This window comes from Crocodylus porosus, unplaced genomic scaffold (genome assembly GCF_001723895.1).
Source record: "Crocodylus porosus isolate Cpor-Errol unplaced genomic scaffold, CroPor_comp1, whole genome shotgun sequence".
Lineage (NCBI taxonomy): Eukaryota > Metazoa > Chordata > Crocodylia > Crocodylidae > Crocodylus > Crocodylus porosus.
This window is the reverse complement of record NW_017728931.1, coordinates 36,914,690-36,938,141: the sequence shown is the minus strand read 5'-3', so window position 1 is coordinate 36,938,141 and position 23,452 is coordinate 36,914,690. Positions and strand designations below refer to the sequence as shown.

The 23,452-nt window shown below is 42.8% G+C and overlaps 1 protein-coding gene across 2 annotated transcripts in view; it reads left to right on the top strand.

The window, feature by feature from the left end:
• Nucleotides 1-23,452, top strand: part of TMTC1 (transmembrane and tetratricopeptide repeat containing 1) — a 239,641-nt gene that overhangs the window by 18,075 nt on the left and 198,114 nt on the right. The window contains exons 1-5 of one of the 2 annotated variants that reach the window (XM_019544611.1): nt 3,310-3,672; nt 4,681-4,858; nt 6,193-6,266; nt 7,924-8,100; nt 12,745-12,951. In XM_019544611.1, the coding sequence (XP_019400156.1) occupies nt 4,703-4,858; nt 6,193-6,266; nt 7,924-8,100; nt 12,745-12,951 (614 nt within the window). In that variant the 5' untranslated portion in view covers nt 3,310-3,672; nt 4,681-4,702. Of the gene's footprint in view, nt 1-3,309; nt 3,673-4,680; nt 4,859-6,192; nt 6,267-7,923; nt 8,101-12,744; nt 12,952-23,452 lie in introns of those variants that run through there. The other variant, XM_019544610.1, reaches the window with a different exon arrangement.

Sequence of the window (23,452 nt, the reverse complement as noted above, 5' to 3'; positions counted from 1 at the left end):
GTGGAGCCCGGGACCAGGGGCTCCGTCTGGGTGGCCGTCTCTGAGGTGCCCAATGCGGGAGTTGCAGAGCCCGAGGGGACCCTCGGGGTGTGGCGCGTGCCCATCTGTGTCATGCCTCTGGTAGGCTGGCTACGGCTGGGGCTGACTACTCTGGGGGAGGTCACAGGCAGGGTCTCGTGCCCTCCCACGCCCTCTCCCGTGCGAACTCCGTGCTAACTCGAACACCTGTTTACACAGCCTGTTCGCACGGCTCCAGTCGCGGGGCTCCCTGGGGGGCTGGGCCAAGTAGGGGCCTGGGCGGGGGCTTGACCCGCCCGGCACCAGGCAGCCGCCTCCTCCCAGGGAGCGAGGAGTTAACCCCTTCCCACCATGAGCCTGCTCACCTCCGGCTGTGCTGGGGGTCGGCAGGGGGCTCTGCGGCTGCTGAGGGGGTGTCTGGGGGGCTTCAAGGGAGCGGGGGCGCAGCAGGCTTCACCTGCGCGTTGTGTTAGGAAAGCCCTTACTTCTCATGGCAAAATAATTCTGATGATGAATTTTTGCCTTTTCTTTTTCCTTCTCTTGATCCACAGACAGTGGTTACTTCACACTAACACTGTACATTACTACAGTCGTGCCCATTGACACAAGGAGGGGGCTAGGCCCAGCTGAGATATGACAGCTTAGGAAGCATGAGGGGAAGGGGGCAATTTATCTCTTCCTCCCCACCATTCTTTGGCCCCACTCTCCCAGGTGCTGTGCAGTTCCCTGCCATGGGCTTTACATATTAGGCTCTTCTCGACAGATAGCTTGGTAAAGCTCATGTGACTTGGGGGACCGCAGATGGAGTTTTAATTGGGTGCAGTCCTATTGCTGCATGCAAGCACACACCCACCCACACCCATACATATCTGATAGTACAACCACTGTTAACATCTCCCAAGATTTCTGGTGCAATTATTTTAGGACAAAAGAATGTCTCCTTTGCCATCACTTGCCCTAATTTGTTATGACACGTAATAGCCTTGGCAGAAAAGAAACAACACTGAGTAAAGCACCTGCACACTTTTACATTTAATGGACCACCAATGATGCTATGTAATGCATACGCATGCTTGCTTGTGCTAAGATTTTGCTGTTTAAGGAAAGGATTATCTTAAGAGTGTTTCAAAAGAGGGAGAGAGAAACATAGGGGAGTAGTCAGACCATTAAGTGAACGCTTTTTTCATATTTAGCAGCTATTCTAATTGAACAGCCTTAGCTGATCTCCCTCATTATAGGACTTTCACACTTGGCCCTTCAGGTATTCAGTGAGGTGGGCAGGAGAAATGTGTAGCTTGCTAAAAAGTTAGGCCCTGTTGCAGTTACTACACTGAAGGGAGTACAAAGATTTTCATGCCCTGCACCCCTGGGACTTTTGGGTCCCAGCACCAGAACTGTCTTTCAGAATTGCAGTAACATAGAGAGGGATGAAATGTATCTCATGACAGCTGTGTAGTAGCAGGCATGAGGATTTCAAGGAGGCTGTACCTTGCAAACAGAAAGGCTTCCTTTTCCCTAGTCATGCAACTTTCCACCATCCCTTCCCTGGTCTGTGCCTCACAGACATGGTGGCATAATTTAGCCTTGGGTCAGCATGGTGGGGGTGCTGTAATTTGATTTGGGTGTACTGTTTGCTCTTGTTTATTCTGTGAAAAGTATGTTTCTTTTTCTATCATTTTGTGATAGCAAGAGTAAGGGAGGGAGGACAGCTCATACCACAAGCCCCGGTGAGTCTTGTAAGGAAAACAGAAATGTCCCTTTTTAAAAGAGCTTTTGATTCATATAAACTGCAATATTGTCCAAATAATTGCATCATACAATACTTCAGAAGCGAAGGACCAAGTTATACCAAAATTGGTATATCACCCAAACTCTTCAACCTCAGTGATTGCCCCTCTCCTGACAAAAACATAATTCTGCAGGAACAAAAAAGTGAATGTATAAGTAAGATTCCGTCTTCATTAAAGTTAGATGCACCTGGAAAAAGCAGCCTAGGGTAGATAACGTTCTGTCAGCTGTAGGTTGTGCACTCAGAAATTATTTATAAAGAACATAAGATGTTTTGGGCTTCACAGACACACCAATTGTCAGTTGATATAGGAAAACTGATATGTTTATATAGTAGTAACAAGTCAAGGGCATTGCCATGTTAGTCCACGTATCCATCATAGGAAACAGCAGTTTGAAAGTTAGTGAAATCAGATACAGGGATGTTGTGCCTTTTAAGACATGATTTAGTCTACGTGCAGAGTATCTGGGCTGGCTTTTATTTGGTGTTCTTTCTTGCCTTTTAAATGTCTGTTTAATGTTTTAATAAAAGCGACCCTTGCCATTTGTGGGGGATACGTTCTCATCTCCCCCGCAAATGGTGAAATCCACAAATAAGGCACTGTGTTTATAAATGCAGTGCCTCCGGCAGCTGGTGGGGTGGGGGATGTACGGCTCTGGTGGCTGGTGATGGGAGCCTGGCGGCAGCAAGCACAGAGTTGCTGAGGAGCTACTGTAAATGGACAAAGTGTATTTAAAATGTGGGTTTGGTATTTGCGAATATTTGGAACTACGAATGCTGAACCCATGAATAGCGCAGGTTTTCTGTACTATTTTTGTGGAGGTCTTGAGGTTCTTCCATGACTGGTTGACTGTAACCATTTTATGTAGTGGATTGGAGATGCATCCATTTGTCATCCAAACTGGGGTCAAGCAAAGATGTGTCATTGCCCCAACACTGTTGTCCCTTTTTCTGACAATCATTCTGGTTCTCATTAAGAACTGCCTTCCCTCTGGAATTAATATTGAATACCAAATGAATGGAGGGCTTTTCAATCTGGGTTATTTTCGTTTGAAGAACAAATTACTCAAAACAACAATCCTTGACTGTCAATATGCCGATGACTGACTGTGCCATTCTTGTGCATGCTGTGGAAAACTTCCAATCTAGCCTATATCTTTTTGGAGAAACCTACTGAACTTTAGGTCTCTCTTTCAACACTAAGAAGACTAAAGTACTCTATCAGCCTGCTCCTGGCCATGAATGTGACCCCCCCCTCCCTAAATTAACATCAAGGGAAAGACTCTGGAGGTAGTTGAGCACTTTCCCTGCCTCAGTAGCCACCTCTCTCAGAGAGTGAACATTGATGAGGAGATCCAGTGCACAAGTGCCTCTTTTGGGAAATAGCTTTGGTGCATCTGTAGTCATTGCAGTCTCCAGAAAGACACCAAGATCCAGGTCTACAAAAGAGTCAGCATCCATACTTTCCTTTATGGATGTGAAATGTGGGTGACCTACCGTTATCATCTCAAGAGCCTGGAGAGGTATCTCTAACCATACCTCCGCAAAATCCTCCACATCAAATGGAAAGATTGTCACACAAATGGTAGAGAAACCAGTGTTAACAGCATTGAGGTGGTGATCTTCAAGCACCAACTTCATAGGGCTGGACAATGTATGTGGATACCTGACTCTTTGACTCTGAAGACAAGTGATCTGCACCCAACTTTGTAATATTTCCTCTGGGCATCATGAGATCTCAGGTCATTACTAAGACGCAAGGCATACCTAAGAAAATTGATGCTGACATAAAGAGTTGTAAGGAGCTGGCTGTTGACCAACTCCTGTGGTGCCACAACCTTAACCAAGCAGCAGCCTGTTTTGAGGTAAAGTATCTTAGTCTCAAAACAGAGAAGAGAAAGCAGAGGAAGGAAAAGAGGAAGATACCAATTCCATCTTACAGTTTTAATTATCTGTGCCATAAAAACACTGTATAGTGTAGAGCAGGGGTGGGCAAAATATGGCCCTCAGGACCCCTAAAAAATTTAGCAAATGTATATTTATCTGCTCCTGGCTGCCTGTCAAAGATGGCAGGAGCTGGAGGCAATAGGACCCAGGGGGTGCTGGCAGGATCCAGCAACAAGGCCAGCCCAGCTCTTCCCCCTGCCGGTCCCCTCCTATCCCTGTTGGCCTCCCCACCGGAAGTCTCTGCCTGCCACAGGTTTTGGCCTGCTCCAGCGCCACATGGCTGCATCGCCGGACCATGGGAGCATGGGGCCCACACTGGTACCCCAGAGCCAGGAGCAGGAGGGAGGGTGCGTGTCTGTCCGTCTGTCTTTGCAATGAGGGAGAGGGAGAGAGACAGAGAAAAATGAGGGAGGGGGAGAGAGAGAGAGAGAGAGAGAGAGAGTGTGTGTGTGTGTGTGTGTGTGTGTGTACGCACACATACAGTGATGGGGGAGGAGAGGGAGAGAGTGTGTGTATGTTTATAAGGCGAGTCCCGCATGCACTATATGCCATATTCGCAGACCCCCACACCCCTTCACACATCCCAGCCCAAATAATTGCCCACTCTTGCTATAGAGGGAAGTGAAACATCACATAACTACAAGAGGCTTGGCTTGCATCTCTGATGTTAGTCTCTCACTTCTGTGTGGATGAAACTTAACAAATTCGGCCACAAATTTTAAAAGCAAAGTAGGGAAACTAGTTTCTTTTTATTCAGATTTAACCAGATGTTCTGAGCAATTTCCCCTAATTAATCTAACAGCTCTTCATTTAAACTCTGCTTTTTGTCTGGTTGCAGTCTTCTAATGTGTCTAAATGATGTTCTTCCATTACAAGGATTCCATGGTTTGGTTATATTCATTAAGGTTTTGTTTGTTTCCTTACAGGCTAAACATATTATTGGCTGGTATGAACCCATTCTATTTCCATGCAGTGAATGTAATTTTACACTGTCTAGTGACTGTTGTGCTGATGTATACTTGTGACAAAGCTGTATTCAAGGACTGTCGACTTGCCTTTGTCACAGCTCTGTTCTTTGCTGTGCATCCCATTCACACAGAAGCTGTAAGTATATGATCCATAAAACAGAGAGAGAGAAGCTAAAAAGAAATGCATGTTATACTTAAAAATAAAACTTTTAAAGAAATATAGGATGTACTATTTGCCATGAGTTAATGCGATGCACACTTTGAATGGTTAACAGCAAAACGACTATCATGTTCATTTATTCTTAACATCTCCTATCAATTATTTTGGAGTTCATACCTGCCAGCTTTCTACTGTAGCACTAACTGTGATTCTCATTAACAACCTAAGCAGACAGGCTAGAAATACAAGCATAGTCCTTCAGTTGGAGGGGAAAAAATGTAAAGCCCAAGTGTCTCAAAACCAGAATGCTTGGTGAGACATCCGTCCTGCTGAGACACTGGTTCTCTCCATTTTTTTCTATAGTCTTTAATTTCTGAACAAAAAGGGGTCCCAAGTTATGACTAATGTTTAGAATATATGCAAAGTTACAAGATAGTAAAAACACGGTCATATGTGTCATGGGTGTTATATGGCTCATGAATTTATTCTCATTGCCTTTTTAATTTAAAAGATTAGAATAGATTAGGGAAAGTCTTTCCTTTAATAAGCTTCAAAATAAAATTAGAGTGTGTTAGCTTCTGTTGCTGCTTTATGCTTTTTTCTGCTGTTGGTTATAAGAAAAGGCAAAGTATCAAAATCTTACATGCTTTAAAATAACCATTCTAGCAGCAGATTTATTTTCATTCTCATGAAGATAAAACAGGTGCTTTTCTCTTTTCAAATGAGAACTTTTCAAAAGTTCTTATGTTTCTGCATAGACAATTATATGTCTAGTTAAGATACCACCAACATTGTACTTCATTGTTTTGAGCTGTCGTAAATGGGTGAGATTGAAATGACTGAAAGGGCTCAGAATTTTTTAGAAGAGATTACTTTAGCAACAAAGAGCCATGAGATTTACAGTTACCTCCTGTGTTGTCTCATGTGAGCTAATCAGCCAAGCTCCCTTAGACAGTACTGTTTTATAAGAGAGGTTTTAGAGTAGGCAAGCTTTGCATTTATTTTTGTCTAGCTCAGAACTTAAGTTTAAAGAAAATGCTTGGGCATTGAAGATTACATAATTAAGTTATCTTAAAAAAGCAAAAACTTCAAAGGGTTTTAGTTTCCTGTATGTGCAGTTTCTAGATCTTTCTGAAGTGAAATGCCAAAAATTTTGTAATATGACTAGTTATAGTGAAAGTTGCCAAGAAGGCTTGGAAGAAACACTCATACTCATCAAATCAGTGATTGCAGTTTTTGTCCGTCTCTGAATTGATTATTATGTGACCTTTGGGTAATAAACTTTATCTTGTTTGTTTTTCCCCCCTTAGGTAACCGGTATTGTAGGCAGAGCAGATGTCTTAGCCTGTCTACTATTTCTGTTGGCTTTTCTCTCCTATAATAGGTATGGAACTTTGATATTAAATGTTACAAGGCATTGGGGGCAGGGTGAAATATGCTCAAAATCTTGACAAGCATATTTCATTTAAAGCTGACAAAACTCCTCCATTCTGCCACTGTACTCCACCACTGTAGTGTGCTCAGTTCATTTAAAGCTGACAAAACCCCTGCAACTCTACCAGAGCTTTTAGTCCTGGCAGTGATTTTTAAAAGAAGGCGCCTGCCATTGCAAACTTTAGATGAATAAACCCATTGAAGCTTACAGCAGTACTCATACCAGTATGGGTTTGCAGCACTGGTTCCATAGTTGTTGAGAATATTTTAAACTTTGGTAAAATGTTTGTACACCAAGTGAACAGCAGTAACTTGCATCCTTTTGATACAAGTAATGCAATTATGAAGCTCACTGAGAATCTAGGATTTTTTCCCTTCCTAACAAAATTAATTTCCTTTGGAGTTGCAGGAATTCTCTGCCTGAACTACATGGAGGACATAGAATGATAGAAAATTAGGTTTGGAAGGGACCCCAGGAGGTCATCTAGTCCAACCCCCTGCTCACAGGATTATTTCAGCTAGAGCTTTGTCAAGCTGGGCCTTAAGAAACCTCTAAGGATAGAGATTCCATCACCTTTTTAGGTAAACTGTCCCAGTGCCTTACCACCCTCCTAGTGAGAGATTTTTTTCCTGAAATCCAACTTAAACCTTTTTTGCTGCAACTTCAGACCATTGTCCTTGTTCTGTCATCTGTCATCACCAAGAACAGTCTAAAGCCATCCTCTTTGTAACCACCCTTCAGGTAGTTAAAGGCTGCTTTTAAGTCCCCTGTCAGCCTTCTCTTCTACAGACTAAATAAATCTAGTTCCCTCAGCCTCTCCTCAGAAGTCATGCGCCCCAGCCCCTAAGCACAGTTTTTAGCATAGTGCTTAGTCTCAGAGCTGTTGGCAACAGCAGGGCTTAAATTTGTAACTGTCCCGGTATATGTAGAACCTGGCTTAAAGTGCTGGAGGGATGTCTCTTCTGAAATTTCTGTTACATTTAGGAACATGCTAGGTGATGCCATTCTTTATTATGCAATAGAATAACGCCCTCTTCCCTCCCTTGAGTTGTTTGCTATAAAACCTTAGTGCCATTTTGCCAGGAAGTTTCAGAGATTGGTGGTAGCCTATGTATGGCCTTCCTTTGCCCCCATGAGTCAAATGTCTTGCACTTTGTAACAGTTAGGATTTGTCTCTGACTTAGGAAGGTGTAGATGGGTGAATGTTTCACCCCTAGACTGGTGAGCATTCTGTCACTTCCTAGAGTAAATCAGCATGAGCCCAAACTAGTGGAAAGCAAGCATCTTTAATTTTCCTGGTGTCATACTTTCCACCTGCTTTGCCTTCCTCATTTTTCCTTTTTAGTACTTCTTCTTTCATGACTCTTCTGCTTCCCACATTTTTTATGTTCTTTCTTTTAGTTTAATTAATATTCTGTTTTCTAAACCATTCATAATTTATCAGAAGTTTGAAAAGCAGTTTCAATACATGTAAGTAATTCCTTAATATATATATGATCTTCTAAAAAATATTTACATGCACTTGAAAAATGTGTGAGCACTATTAATAAATAAGAAAATAACTTTTAAAAAGGAACTAAAATCTGTATATCATATTTGTCTGCAGGAGTGTGGATCAGCTTTATGTTGGGGAACATTTCCCTTCCACTGCCTCTCCCTTCTTCCTGCTGCTTAGTTTGTTTCTTGGGACCTGTGCAATGCTGGTGAAAGAAACTGGAATCACTGTGTTTGGTGTGTGCTTAGTCTATGACTTTTTTTCCCTCTCCTGCGGTGGTCTCAAACTGTAAGTAACAGTTTCTCAAATATTAACATCTATATATGTAGAATATATATTAATATGTCTATAACACTATGAATGGAGTTCTGGTCCTGTTGAAGGTAGTGGCACAACTCCCTTTGACCTCAACAAAGCTAGTGTTTCTGTCTTTATTTTTGTTATGTTTTTGCCTGGTACTCTTCCTCTATAGGTTGAATAGACAAGGCTAACTTTAGGTGGGGAACTGATTTTCTAAAAACAGCTAATGTTGAAAGGCTAAACCCTCCCCAAACCCCCCAAACAAACTCAAAACAAACCCTCCTCCTCATTGTTAACCAGTGTGTCACAACATCATAATTACAGAAGTGTAGTTTGATGTAGGTTTTGGTGTTACAGTCAAATTTGATTATTTTTCTGTACTATTTTTAAGTATTGTAATTGCTACTTTGGAACTCTTTTGATTCTTCAAGCAGTGCCATTTTTACTTTTCTCCTTTTCTGTAAATTTCCATTTATTAAATAGGTAATCTTTATTAGTTTTTACGTGATTGCAGAAATTAGCAGCTATCTGCACTTACTGAAGAAAAATCAAAATTTTTCAAGCCCCCTTACAGACAGAATCCTTCTAATTATGTCAGTAATTTGGTGCCTTCTTACCTATCAAAGAGAAGGCAGTAATAAAAGAAGCCATTGTGTCCAGCTTGCCTGCAAACTCTGAGCGTGATATATATGTGTGTTATGACGTGTGTGTGTGCAATGCTTTATGCATTCCTGTACTGCATCTCATATTTCATCTCTTTCCACTCACTTCAATGGGGTTGGATAAAACTTTGCAGGAAGCCCTCTGGCTTCTTCCTGTACTGCTAGTAGTTTTAGGGGATGATGCACTAGTAGGGTATTTCTTCTTTTGTCTTACCTGCATTAATTCATGGTTGGTTAGTGGCACACTATTTTGTGCAGTTACAGGTTCACAGGGAATGGCATAAACCATGCTTGCAGACATGGGCAGATCTAGAATTTTGAAAAGGGGAGGTACAGATGTTGTAGTGCATCATTACATGTAACACAACACCTATTTTTCACCAGGTAAAAAGAAACTAGAATCTTTGCTAGTATGCTAGGGGGCTAGCACTATATTATCCAGTTTAAAATCAAACTGTATTGGAATGTTCACTAATTTACTATATCATATATTATGTATAAAAACCACAGCAAACTTGGGTAAAAAATAATATGTTGTTTCATTAGTTCCGTAGCCACTGGAATTAAATGTATATCTCTCTAAGATTTATAAAACTAAATCTAGCAGTCTTGAACTTCACTGAAAGTTATTTCTACATCTGAGTTAACATCTTTAGCTAGAGTTAAAAACACTCTACACGTTCATGGAAATGGCAGCTACATCAGAAGCATCTAACAGACAGCAGAATTTCAAAAGAAAGAAAAGCTTGATTAGTTGAACATCAAGACTATTAAAAAAGAGAAAGGGTCTTTAACACCCATGGCATGAAGAGTTTAGGATGAATCAAGTCAATTATAATGAACCATGAAGTCAAGCGACTCCCTCACTGCTGTCTGAATAGAAATGCTGCTGCCACTTTTAGGCAGTTGGTTACCAGGAATCCAAGGGGAGTGTGACTGCACCCTCCCTGGATCCGGTCTTGCTTGCAGTGATAATATTTCTCATGTATTATGTGAATTTTCAGGAGCTGAGTGGCTAAAAATGATGTGATGGTTTTCTGTGCCTCTTTTCCTTTCCTTCTCCTCACGTCCAGTAGTCCCTAAATATTATCGTACTTCAGTGATATTAAAGAATTGTCATATCTAGGCCACTAACTTGATGAGAATGAGGCTCCATGGCCCAGATGTGCTATACTTAGTAGGACTGTGAGAAGCTTCGGTCTCTGATTTGATTCGGCGGAAATTCAGCCTGATTCAGCGGCAGAATCTCCAAATCCTAATTAAATCAGGAGACCCTTTAATCTCTCTGAATTGAATTGGAACCCTCCAAATCAATTTGGAGAGATTTGGGAAGATTTGATGATTCAGACATAGACATAACTTTAAATGTTTTTTCTATGTACCAAGCGCCTCATGAATACTGAGATGCTGGGACAGATGGTATGTTTTATGGGAGTGCAGGGGGGTTCCCCTATATGCTTGGTGGTGGACCTGGAAGTGGAGCAGAAGCAGTTCCAGTCCACTTCTGGGTCTACTGGGGAGTTCGCGTGGGACCCTGCCCCCGGGGTTGGTGACTGGTGCCTCCTGGGTCTGGGGGCTCACCTGTGGTCCGCCTGTGGCCGATCGCCGAGCTGGGGGGGGGGTGGTGTGTGTGAGGGTGTCCCCCATGTACTTGGTGGCGGACCTGGAAGTGGACCAGAACTACTTCTGGTCCATTACTGGGTTCACTGCTGAGCATGCAAGGGGGCCCCCCACACTCCTGTGGGATGCTCCATTGGCCTCAGCATCACAGCATTCACAAGCCACGCCTGGTACCTCGAGGTATGTCGAAAAAACATTTAAACCTGTATCTATGTCCGAATTGCTGATTCTGTTTATCAGCATCGCGTCTTCAGATTTGGATTCAGCCGAATTGAATTGGGACAGTGATCTGAATCAACAAATTGAATCACTGTCCTCCAGTTTAGGCTGAATTCGAATTGAATACGGCCTGTTTCACACACCCCTAATACTTAGATGTTGTATTGTGCTCTAGCATAGCAGTGTATTAGGGTTGTGTAAGGCTTCGGACAGAGCTTTGGATCCGGAGAAGCTTCAGACACTTCAGGGATTGAAGCAGCACATCTGGGTCAAAGTGCTGCCTTGTTTGGCTTCCCAAAGCGCTTCGGAGCTGCCTCAGAGATACGGTCATAGGATGTAATGGAGAAACAATAAAATATCTATAACTTTGTTGTTTTTTGTCTATTTTGGATGCAATTTTCCGAGTTGGTAGATTTTCCAGAGATAAGGAGGTCTGCCAAGTATCAAGGAGATTGGTGCAGGGGTTTAGGGGGAACGGCACCCCAAATTTTTGAAAGCAAAACCCATGTCACGTCTAGGCGTTACAACATAGCAGGGTGAAAACTGCAGGGCTGGTAGTTCTTACAGAGGCCACAAAACCTGCAAAGCTTCAAGAAGATCAGTGCAGGAGTTTGGGGGCAACTTTACCCCAAATTCTTGAAAGCAAAACTCCTGTCGCATCTATGTGGTACAACACAGGGAGGTCAAAACTGCAGGGATGGTAGCTCTTACTAACACCACAAAGCCTGCCAAATTTCAAGAAGATCGGTGCAGGGGTTTGTGGGGAACTGCCCCTCAAGCTGAGGACAAACAAAACTTGTGCCATGGGTGCTGTAGGACTGACTGTGTGTGGCCTGGGGCAGGGTGGCCTGGGTGCTAAGCTGCTGTGTTCCCAGTTACCAGTCAATCGATCATGATTCACTCAGGGACCAGCTCAATACACAGGACCCAGCTACGACATAACGACTTAACAAGCATGGATTAACACCTGCACTACCAGGCTAAGGAGAGGAAAGAATCAATACAGACAATCAACTGCCCCAAGACAGGGACAGTTGTGGCAAAAGTTTGCCCATCAGCAGCTAGGGGTGCATGCGGCCGCAGAACCCCCCTGCACCAATCTCCTCCACAGCTGGCAGGCTTCAGGGCCACAGCAGGGGCCACCACCCCTGCAGCTGTCATCCTGCTGCACCTTAACACGCAGTGTCACCCATGGCACGAGTTTTGGTTGTCCACAGCTTGAGGTGCAGTTCCCCCCAAAACCCTGCACCAAACTTCTTGAAACTTGGCAGGCTTTGTGGCCTCAGTAAGAGCTACCAGCCCTGCAGTTTTCACCCCCCTGTGTTGTAACTTACAGCCGTGACAGGAGTTTGCTTTCAAGAATTTGTGGTACAGTTCCCCCCAAACCCCTGCACTGATCTTCATAAAACTTTGCAGGTTTCATGCACTCAACAGAGGCTACCATCCCTTCAAGTTTCATCCAAATCAGACAAAAAACAACAAAGTTATAGATATTTAATTGATTCCCCATTATACCGTATGGCCAGATCTCCGAGGAGGCTCCGAAGCTTTGGAGCCGCTTCAGCCGGATTGAGGCAGAAAAGTGGTCCCAAGCTCCAGATTGGTTCATGGCCATCTGAAGCGGCCAGATCCAAAGCTGGATCAGACCGCTGCTGACTGCACACTGTCTATATGTGACTTTTAAGGGGCAAAAGGGAGGCTGCAGGTTCTCAAGTACTGCCAAGACTTGCTCCCCTATCCCTAAGCCTATGCTTGTTTGAATTGGTTTATTCAGCAAGGCAGCTGCCACAAAATATAACTGTTGTGAAATACACTGCATAATTTCTCCTGCTCTCATGGTCTGGAGGAAAGTTTAATACTGCTAATGTTCTGTTATCTGAGGTGCTCTTGCTCTTTCATTAGTTACAAATTGCTATTAATTATTTACCCATTACGCCCAGTATTTGGTCACAACTTGGCACATTGTAGTAAATGAGATTTCATTTTGCATTAAGACATTAATATGTCTTGAATTTCCAAGATGCTGCCTTATGATGGAGTAGACATGAAACAAAAGGACCACTTCTTACAAGGTTTTCTTTCCCCCCTCTCTTTTTTTTTTTTTTTGCTTCTCAATTCGTTGAGTAATCAGGAGGAATGGAAGGGTCCATCAGAGATTCGCATGGCAGCCTGCGGCTTCTTCATCGGCTTCACTGCAGATTCCTCCGTCCAGCAGGGAAAATGGAAAGCACCGCTTTGCTCAGAAAGGGACCTGGAATTCATGCCACCCCACATCACCTGAAGAGCAACGGAGTAGCAGCCTTTCTGTCTCAAACAAAGCCATGCGGGCTATTCTTAGGTACTGCATGCCAGCAGCAGTTCCTATTTTCTTTAAACTGGGCATTTAATATCTGTGTTTGTTTTACGCATGACAAGAAGCATTTTACTTATTTTAGGGAAGAGAAGAATAGTATCTGAGATGTGTGAGGAGCCCAGGTGTCTGATAAGGTGCTCCTACCCTGACAGCTTATGTAGTGGGATGAGTACTTAGTTGTATTTCTAATCCTTCCTTTGCAGCTCTTTTGAGAGGAAATTTATGGGGCTGTGCTGCTGGTCTGAAATTGGAGAACACTGGCATGCATATTTCCCTCTTAAATTCTAAAATTGGGTGGTGAGCACAGGAACATGGTTCTTCACAGCACTACATTATAAAACACTTCAAATACTAACTGCCACATTCTGCCTTGCTCAAGAATTATGGAAAAGCTGGGGTGGTGGAATAATTAAACTATGTTATATCTGGCAGTTAGTGAAGCTGTCAGTGCAGTCACTGTGCCTCTTCTCTTCAAACCAAGCCCTTGCCTTTAACAATGAGCCACACTTTGATACAGGGCAAGAATGCTGCATTCCCAATTTTAAGAAAAATGCAGATGAGTTATTGTGGTAATGTTTATCTGTAGGTGCATAACGTTTCAAAACTAAGCATCTCAGTTACTGAGAGATATAATTGATGCTGTCTTATTTAAAGAAGCTTCCATCTAAATACCGTTATTTTAAAATGGTTTGTGTGTGGTGGGGGTAGAATTGACAAGATGATGATTCTCCAGTACCTTTTAATTTGTAGGCTAAGACAAAATGGTTTTAAAAGTCTGCTTTCAAAATGTAGCTGTCTCAAGCGTGTCAGTTTAAGATGAAAATTAATGAGCAATTTATTTTCTTTAAATAAAAAGTAATTTTGTTTTCTCTAAAAGTGCCCTCAAAAATTGGTCATAAGACTTAGATGGCTCCACAGTGCAATGCTGTGTGGATCTTTGGGATCTCCATATGTCACTACTGGCTTTTTAGAATTTTACCCTAAGATATGAGACATAGGTGTAGAGATCTGGGGGAGGACTTAGACCATGCATATCAAGCCAGATGCTTCCAGTAGGTAGTCCCTACACGAGATCATATGTACTTTTCTTTCAGCAGCCCACATACAAAGAATATAATTATGGAAGGGCTTTAAAAAGTGGAAAACTGAGGCTGTTTCATTGAGGTAGCACCTGCGTTATCAGTGCCCATTAACTGTATAGTGCAAGCCTATAGTATGTGTGAGAAATTAAGTTTCTTAATAATTATATAGGAGTAATAACTCTAACTTTAGGGAAAGTGACCCTCAGTGAGGGGGAGGGTATTTTCTTGTTGAATGATGAAAAACTCTTCCCATTAGATCTTGTGTTTTACAATATGATTTATGGTCCACTACAGTTACCCAAAAGTGGAGTGCTGAAGTCTTCTGTTGTCTGAAGATAATCTGAAAATGTGTTTTCAGCTGTGGGTGTGTTTTATGATGCATACCTTTACATACATGGGCTCCTAAAGGACTGTGATAAGCAAACACCTAGTAAGATGCAACTCTTCTGATGCCAGTCTTCAAATACGTGGAGTATGATTATAATGAGGATGGAGAGAGACTAGTCTCTGTGGTCACAGGGGGTCAGACTAGGAATAACAGTCTTAATTTACAGCCAGGGAAACTTAGGTTGGACATTAAGAAAACCTTTTTTCAGTACAAGGGAGATTAAACATTGGAAAGGGTTACCCAGAGAGGCTGTGAAATCTCTATCCCTGGAAGTTTTTAAGAACAGGTTAGACAGACATTTGCCTGGGCTTGTTTAGATAGGGATGATCCTACTGTGACTTGGGAGCTGGACTAGATGACCTCCTGAGGTGCCTTCCAGCCACAGGTAACTGGTAGGGAGGGCACGTGCCCCCCTGAGATTGGTCCCTGACTTGGCACTGCTCAGGATGGAGTAGTTTTTTTGCTGCACAGACTGGTGGTGTGTTGGGCAGTGGGGGGCACTAAGCTGTGGCACAGAAGTATAGGAGTGGATATGGGGGTTTTGGTCTGGACCTGCCCACAAATTGTGCCCCTCCAGACTCAGGAGGCACCAGTCACCTCTGCTTCCAGCTCTGCATTTGTGTGATTCTGTTCTCTAAAGCTGTATTAAATATATTAATTAAGTAAATATATTTTTCCATGTGGTAAATGGTGTGAATGGAAAGGACTATTGGTATGTTATTTCGCAGTGTATCTTTCCTTGCCTTCCATCAGATTGTCAAGACTTCTTTGTTTATATTCTGAGGTGTTTAGACAGAGCAGCAACTAGTCTGCTTGGACTTCAGGTGCGAAGTCCATTTTAAAATATTTTATTGAATGTACCTCTAACGATTTCCTATTGAGGAATTCACTCTGTCATGGTTACTGGTCACATTTGAGTTTTGGGTCAGATCATCTGTTGGTATATGCTGACTTGGCTCTGTTGTATGCGAGTCCTAGCAGCAATGACGATGCTTCAAAACAGACTAAAAGTCACCTGATTGATTTATTTGAAGGACAAAGCTTATGCGCCAGACACTAAATGAATGATAGCTCTGAGTCAAAGAAAATAGCAGAATGTATGTGAATTATTAAAGCAGGCTTGTAGTAGTATCCTGGTGTGAGACATTGGGAATGAGAGCTCCTGTTCACTTGGAGACTCAAGATAATGGCTTTATAGAGGAGATGCTATGCTGTCCATGCTTTATAGAGTGTCTCTTGTTTCCCTAAGCAGCCTGGAAACAAGCTGCCTCCACTGTTCAGTCACTAGAAAATGCGGTGCCACAGACAGCTGAACTGTCCTGTAGTATTTCTGAAGCCTAGAAGAATGGTTGATGGTACCTCTCGTATAGCAGCCCTCATTAGCCTGCCCAGTCCTCCTGTCCAGTCAGTATCCATTACATGTAGTGAGTGGTTTTATGCAAATCATTAACATGGCAAACTATGGAATCTGTTCCACTAATGCGGGGGCAAAATAACCCCATATGCAAGTTAAATTCTATCCTGCAGATTGATAAGCCTTTATTATTTGCTTCGCCATTCATCTTTGGCTGTCAAGGATGCATTCACCCTTGGTTGTCTTTTGTTTTGGAGGGGATGAGGAGGATTGGTAAACTTTTATAAAGGCCCATTCATTTCCTTTCTGGTCATAGGTGGAGCTTGTGCTGAATCTTGGTCATAGTAGGTCAATGAGCTGTCCAAATCTCTTCCAGATACACTTTCTCTAAAGCCTGATGCCCAATTAATTATAATTGGGTAAGAATAGTTAGGGCACTAACGTTAGGATCCACTGCTGTTTTTGTCTTCTGTTTTATTCCTGCTATTTCTTTCTTTGCCTCTCTTTATCCTGTGTTTTGTTTGTTCATGATTGGTTTTTTTAGGTACTGTGATGCAGGGTATCAACATAGGAAAGCAAATGTATTTGTTTCCCCAGTTCTCTCACCTCATTTCTCTTGCTCACTCTTTCTTATTTCTTTATCCTCTTTTCTCTTTCAGTCTTCCTTCAACCTTTCTTACCACTCCCTTTTTATCTCTTTCTGTCTTTTATCTTTCCCATACTCACTTTTGGGGGATTCTCCCCTGCCATGTGTGGGAAAGCCTCCTCACTTCATTCCATTTTCATATTTGCAAGGAAAGTGGCAGAAGCAAAGCTTTGGTGCTCCATACATGATGGAACTGCTTCAGAGAGAATCTGTCAAGTATGTTTTCCTCAGCTGCTTTTTTGAGCGTCTGCACATGGTGAATTAAGCTCGGTATGTACTTAGCTCTTTTTAAAAGGGAAAACAGCTCTGATTATGTGATCCTTTTCATCTGGTTGTATGTAAAGCACTTTGGAGCTGAAGCACAGTTTTGGTGGCTGTGGTTGTTCAGTTGTCTACTTGATAGCTAACAGCCAACTGGGAAGTAGGCTGGCCTGCTTTGGTGCGGCAGATCTATTATGCTAAGAGGTGTGGTAGAAAGCTCTAGAGGGAGTTACTAAATGCAGCTGTAACTCAGTACCTCTCTACATTTGTATAATGAATTCCCCTAATGATCATGTATGCAGTTAACTGTGAATTTTCTTCTTCCCCATCACTCTTAACTTTACCTGCCTACCAACCTGGTTGGCATCAGTGATATAGCTCAACTTTATAAATAAGGAATTTTCTATACCAATGGCCTGATTCTTTCTGTCTTTTTAGCCACTTACAGTAGTAGAAACCAAGGGTAAAATGTTTACAAATCAGAACACTAGTGTTTTACATCCACATTACAGTAACTCTGCCCTGATGTAAAATGTCTGCAGCAGATAAGGGGTAAAAAGGAATTAGTGCTTTTATGGCCATGGGCAGATGTGCTGTTTGAAGCATTCCAGGTGCCTCTGAAGCGCCCCAGACAGTGACAGTACAGATGTCCACACCCAAAGAAGCACTTAAAAATGGCTGAATTGCTTCAGAAGTGACCCTCAAAAAAGGAGGAACACCTTTTGAAGCACTTTATGAAACATCTTCACCCTTCAGCAGAGCAGAATGGGGATTGCTCTGACCTCCTATATCCCACTGTGCTCTGTACCCCACTGCAGCCCATTCCACCCCTCTCTGGGGGTCGGAGAGCAGGGTGGACAACCAGTGAATGCTCAGCTGACCTCAGGAACCTCCAAAGGTGAAACGTTGAGTAACACTCTGGGATTTCTGCTCTGAGCCCTTCAGCTGAGGAGTGCTACCACTGTACGCCCATGCAGCCATTTTGAAGCACTCTGGTTGGGGCTTCACGTCTGTGTGGCACTGAAGCTTGGTGCTGATGCACATTTGAAAAGCATGATTTGGAGTACTCTAAATGTATATCTGTCCATATCCTATTGATGCAGATAGAACTGCAGCTCCCAGCTGTGACTTAGAACAATTTTTACAAAGCCTTCTGAGTTACAGCATTACCCCAGACCAAACAGAAGTTCACTGTCAGTTCCAGAGGGAGGGAAATCTAGTTGCCAGCTGGGAGCCTGTAGCCAGGTTCCCATATCAGTGGTCAGGACCCTGCCAGTGCTCACTGTTTTCAGAGCGGGGGCTGGGGGGAGAAGGCAGCAGGGGGAGCTCATTCTTGGGGCTCCCCAGCTGGTGCTGAAGGGTGGGGTGCGTGAATTGGACCCTGTCCTCTGCCCCCTGCCCCCTTCGAGGAGGCTTCAATACACTTGCCTCACCCTCTGGGGGAGCTGAAAACCCCCCAGATTAAATTCCCTCTGATCCCTTTCCCCACCCTTCCATCCTGAAAACAGTGACAGGCTGGGAGCTCCACAGACACAAGTTACAAAAGACTCTGCATTTTGTAACATCTACATTTTGTGAGGGGTCAGATTGTCACCTGATACGCCAGTTTTTAAGCTATTTGCAGCCATGCACTTGTGTTTGGTCACAGCTATAAACTGCTTTTTGTGGTTAGATCAGGCAAAAATTGTCTCTTCTGTCTGCACGTTATGTTTACTGTCTCTGGAGATGTTTGTGTCTAGAATTCGCTGATTTCTTGAGATCCAAAAGCTGAAAATCCTATCAATGTTTCTTATTCACTAGTTTCTATTGTTGCTGCTGTGCCTGAGTCAGTTTTCTGGGCACATTTACTATAAAGCTTATTGGAAATATCTCTGGTGCTATATGTGATTGTGTAAACTGAACGGTGGGTGAACAAAGAACAGAATGATCCTTTTCAGTCTAACACTCTTGCACTTTCCTCTAAAATGAGCAATACTGTGCCTTTCTCTAAAGTAAGAACATTTTTGAAAGAAATGTTCCCGGTAGATGCTTGGCAATCTTTGCTGATTTTGTTTGTGTTCCAGATTCAGGGTTCATCTGGAGCAACATAAAGGTAGATAGGCTGTTATGAGCATGCCTATATTTAATGAGAATATGTGAATTTGGGACTTGAGTAATTTGTCCAGTGCCTGCTTGCCTGAGGCCTAGTTGAAGTGAAAAATAAATGTGCATCTATAATTTTTGCAATTTGAAAAGGCATTGCCAATCCTTAAACACATGAAAAAGTATTTGTTGCCCTTATATATAACAGCTAAGATGACCCTGGTTCTCAAACTATGGATCATACACTTCTAGCATATGAAGACCTCGCCAGTCAGATAATATTGGCCTTCTTCATGTTTCCATGTGCTAATCCCATTAAAAGAGAAATAAAATACATTAAACACTTCTCCATGTAAGCAATTTTACTTTCTTTTCTGTTGATGTATTATGTGACCATGAATGGGGAGGTATACTTGAGAGAGAATCCTTCTATTCAAATGTGCTCTACAGTGAAGAAGTTCAACTATCCCTATTGAAAAAATGTTTGTAGGTGGCAGCTTTTTGCAATAATGCAGTTCCATTGTTTCCCATGTATAGTAAGTGTCTCCTCTTGAGTAACTCCTGATTTTGACGACTGAAATGTCTGAAAGGGTATGTAATTTTTAAAGTTGCTTGTGGAAATGGGATTTGAACTCCTAAGTCTGTTGAGCATATTTGAAAAATGTTACTTGTTACTTCATGTTTGGGGTTTGTAACAGGGTGGTCTGGCCCTTTACAAGGGAGAAGACAGGCCTGTTGTAGAAGCCCAGCTGTAGGTTTTTAACTAATGAGAGACCGCAAGCAATTAAAAACCCACAGAAGAAAGCAGCGAGCTAGGGGAAGGAGCAGTTTGTGGGCAGGAGGTGGCCTAGAATCCAGATAAGCTTGCTACTGGAAGAAGGCAGGCTACAGTAGTGGATTAGAGCTAAAGGGCCTTTCCTAGCACCCGGAGATGGTCTAAAAGCTTTGTTTACTGTTTGTTGGTTTGGTCTGAGGGCTATGTTTTGTAGTTAAAGGACTGGCTGAGGAGTTCCCAAGGGAGCAAAGCCAGCCTGCAAGGCAGCAGGCTTACCAACTTGTTTAGAGGGCTGTTTCAAGAAACCCTTAAATTCTGTTTCAGCTATTTTTGGTGATTCAGGAGGTGAAGCTCTTTCTTTAAACTCTGTCCTGTACCATTGTCCAGTGTGATGTTAGGGAGCAATATACAGTACTGCCATTTCCCTGTTAACATATGCAAAAGATCACATGACTTTTGCAAACAAAGAATGAGATGAGGTTGATCTTGGGCTCCAGCCAGACAATGGTCCTTTAAATCTACTTGGTGTATACACTAGCACTCAGTGTTAGGTAAACCCAAAGCAAAAGAGTGGTCCAAATTCATATTGTGTATCCCAGAGAGAGTTGGTGAACTGTGGATTGATATGCTATCCAGAAAAGTACAGTGAGATCAAAATGTATCTTCCTTATAGCTCATTGTCAGTCATCCATCCTGCATTTGAATTGAATTGAATTGAATTGAATTGTGCACATCTCCAACATGGAGCAGGAAGGGGATGGGCTGTGGGGGCACAAATGCTAATGTACATGATGCTGTGACAGTCTTCCAGTTGATAGGATTGTTCTGGCCTTTTCTAAGTCAGTGCTAAAGAGATTTGCAGTCCATATGTAGAAATGGCTTCCTTCAAATAAGACATGAAATAGCATGAAACTCTTGCATAAACTTCTGAAAAAGAGAAAACTTGCTTATGTCTCGGTGTCTGATTTTGCACAAAAAAGTCACCTTTAAAGAGGCCAAAAGTTATTTCAGCTGTTAAAATAAAGCCTTCCCTTGTGAGCAGAATTAAAGTTTAAGGCCTTAAACCAGTAAAATAAAGATGTAGATAGCATCTTCCAGTGTGGTATGTGCCAAATATGGACTCACTTGGTTCTAAGAAGCAGAACACTGCACCATGCCAGAAATGCCTGGGGTACCTTCATTTGGGGCTAACAAACAGAGTTTTTTAGAGGGAGGGCTGCTCTTAGAAATGATGGCAGAATTGAAAATGTTCTTTCAGGAAACCACAGGACTGTTCATTCCATGGGCATCCAAAGAAATGGATTTGTAATGACGATGTATTGCACTCAGATGTAAACATATCTCAGCCATTCTTAAAATTAGCCCAGAGTCTGTTTTACACCACTAACTCCAAACACTAACTTTCCTCTTATATATATGAGGCCTAGATATGTTTTTCTATGCAGAAAAAAACTCATCCAACAAAGCTTTGGGCCAATGGCTGAATCAACCTTTATTTTAAAAGATACTTGATTCATGATTGCTAAATTTTATCTGGAGATCATGGCTACATTGTATCACTGAGTAAATTTGTTTTGGTTTGTTTAGGATCAGTTCCTAATTTTGTTTTTCTGTTTAAATGCACATATGTATAAATGTTTTGCCTTTTATGTTTTGGGATTTCTAAAGTTTGTTACAAACAATGTTTTCAATGTCTATAAACTTTGGTGAATAACCAGAGTCAGGTACCTGTTTATGTGATTTCTTTACATTTCCAGTTTCAGATCCCAGTCCTGTAACTGAATCCAAGCAGGGGGTTGGCTCTTATGGATCCACTTGTGGGAATGAGTCCTAATTATCAATAACCAATGTGCCCTGACACTTCGCTGTAAAGGAGTACATTTCAGAGAGCAGCAGAGATGCTGACCCTGCCAAACACTTAAGAATATGCATAACTTTGCATATCTGCCTAGTCCCAGTGAAGTCCATCGGATTATTCATGTGAGCAGAATTTAGCAAGTATTTTTTGCTGGAACTGGACCATTGTGTACAGCGGCCATTATTCATTTTAGTTTGCTGCCCATTTTTAAAACTTGGGGGTAACGCTTTGTGGAGAGAATGCTGTGCCTCTGCTCTGTACTTGGTTTCAACAGGTCATTGTATTACAGTTGATGAGAACCTGCTATGTAACAATGTATGAATGATGCATGTGAAGGTACTCTCACGTGCTGTGAAGTTATGGTCGGTTGGGCCATAAGACTTCCTTGTATTGATCTAGTTTATTAAGAAGCTTTGGAAGACGAGAAAGCAGGTAGCACAATGAATGTGATCTAGTATACTCTAAATAAACTTTTAGAGATATTCCAGGCTCCAGTATGAAATGTAAAATCTCTCTTGCCAGGCTTGGAACCTGGAGAGTAACAAGATGTTATTGTAATAAAGTAGCCATTGAAATTACTGTGGTACCTAGAGCAGTGGTTCTCAACCTTTTTTGTACCAGGACCCATTTGTAAACATTGATGGCCAGTCCCGACCCAGTGCCCCTCACTCCTGATCCACTGCCTCCAACCCCCAGGCCCTAGTACTCCAGTGTATGGGGTGGGGGGTGGATGTGTGGGACAGGGTGGGGTGTGTGTGGGGGCAGGAGAAGGCCCTGAGCAGCCCTGTGCAGACTGGAACCCAGCCAGCCTGCAAGGGGAAAGCCACAGTTTTATATATTTTTCTCCTTTAAAGAATAATCCATTTTTCAAGTTTGTGTGCAACCCTTTCGCATACTCTTGCAACCCACTTTTGAGTCGCGACCCGCAGGTTGACAAATGCTGACCTAGAGCATCATGGAGTGTAGTCATGTTACACCCCTTTCTTAGTTCCTGTCTAGCCAATGAAAATTTCCTCCTCCTATATTTGCAAAGCAGCTAACATGAAGTAGCAAGTTTCAAAACCTGCAGAAATGTGGATAGAGTTTGCTTTGGAGTGGTTCAGGAGAGGAAAGGTAGGAGATCAATTATGAATAGGTGTTGAAAGGGAGATACTGACCTAGAGACCCTGGTGAGGGAATTTGAGAGTTGGGACTTCCTTCAATCCAGAGAATGATGAGCCTTATGGAAAGACAGGCATGTATGCAGAGTGGCCTATTGTATTAATAATTATTTTCTCTGGTTCCAAGTGCTCTGGTTCTAAGCAAGCAATGGTTTGCTTTAAGAACTCTTTAAGCACAACTTTGGGGTCTGAGCCCAGGTCAGATCACCTGAAGTAACAGCTGCTAATCACAGTGTAAACTGCAATACAGGACTGGGTCAAGAAGTGGGAGAGCTGTATAACTCCATCCCAAAAGACAGATAACAGCCCACAACTGAGGGAGGCATGGGTGCCTTCAAAGAGGGCAGGCTGGGTCTGAGGTATAGTTTTCCTGGTGACAGAGGCATGTTCCCACCATGGTGGGAAATCTTTTTTCACCTCCCTTCCATTGGCACTGCTGTACTTTGAAGCCTGACTTAGCAATCACTAAGGTTGCACACAGGCATTTGGGGAGGTCAGGGAGAGGTTGATCAGGTTAAAAATAGCCACCTGATCTAACTTAGTTCACCCAGGTGTGGGCCTTACACTAGTTAGGTGGAACTAAGTGGGAACTAAGTGACCCCAGCCCCAGGGCTGTGCTTTTTCTACCCCCTTCTTGGCAATGGACTATTTTTAGCCCTCCTGACCCTTTGCCCCCACCCCCCTGATGAACAAGCCCCTCATCCTTCCCCCAGCCCACCAAATCCATCATCCCACAAGCTATCCCCAGTGCTGGTTTTACCAGCATTCACCAGTGCTGGGAGCTGAGGAAGTAAGTTTGGGTGGGGGGGGGGGCAGGTTAGATGGAGGGGGTTACTTCAGGCTAGGAAGTAGCCCCTACTCTTGGGGGCTGGGGGAAGAG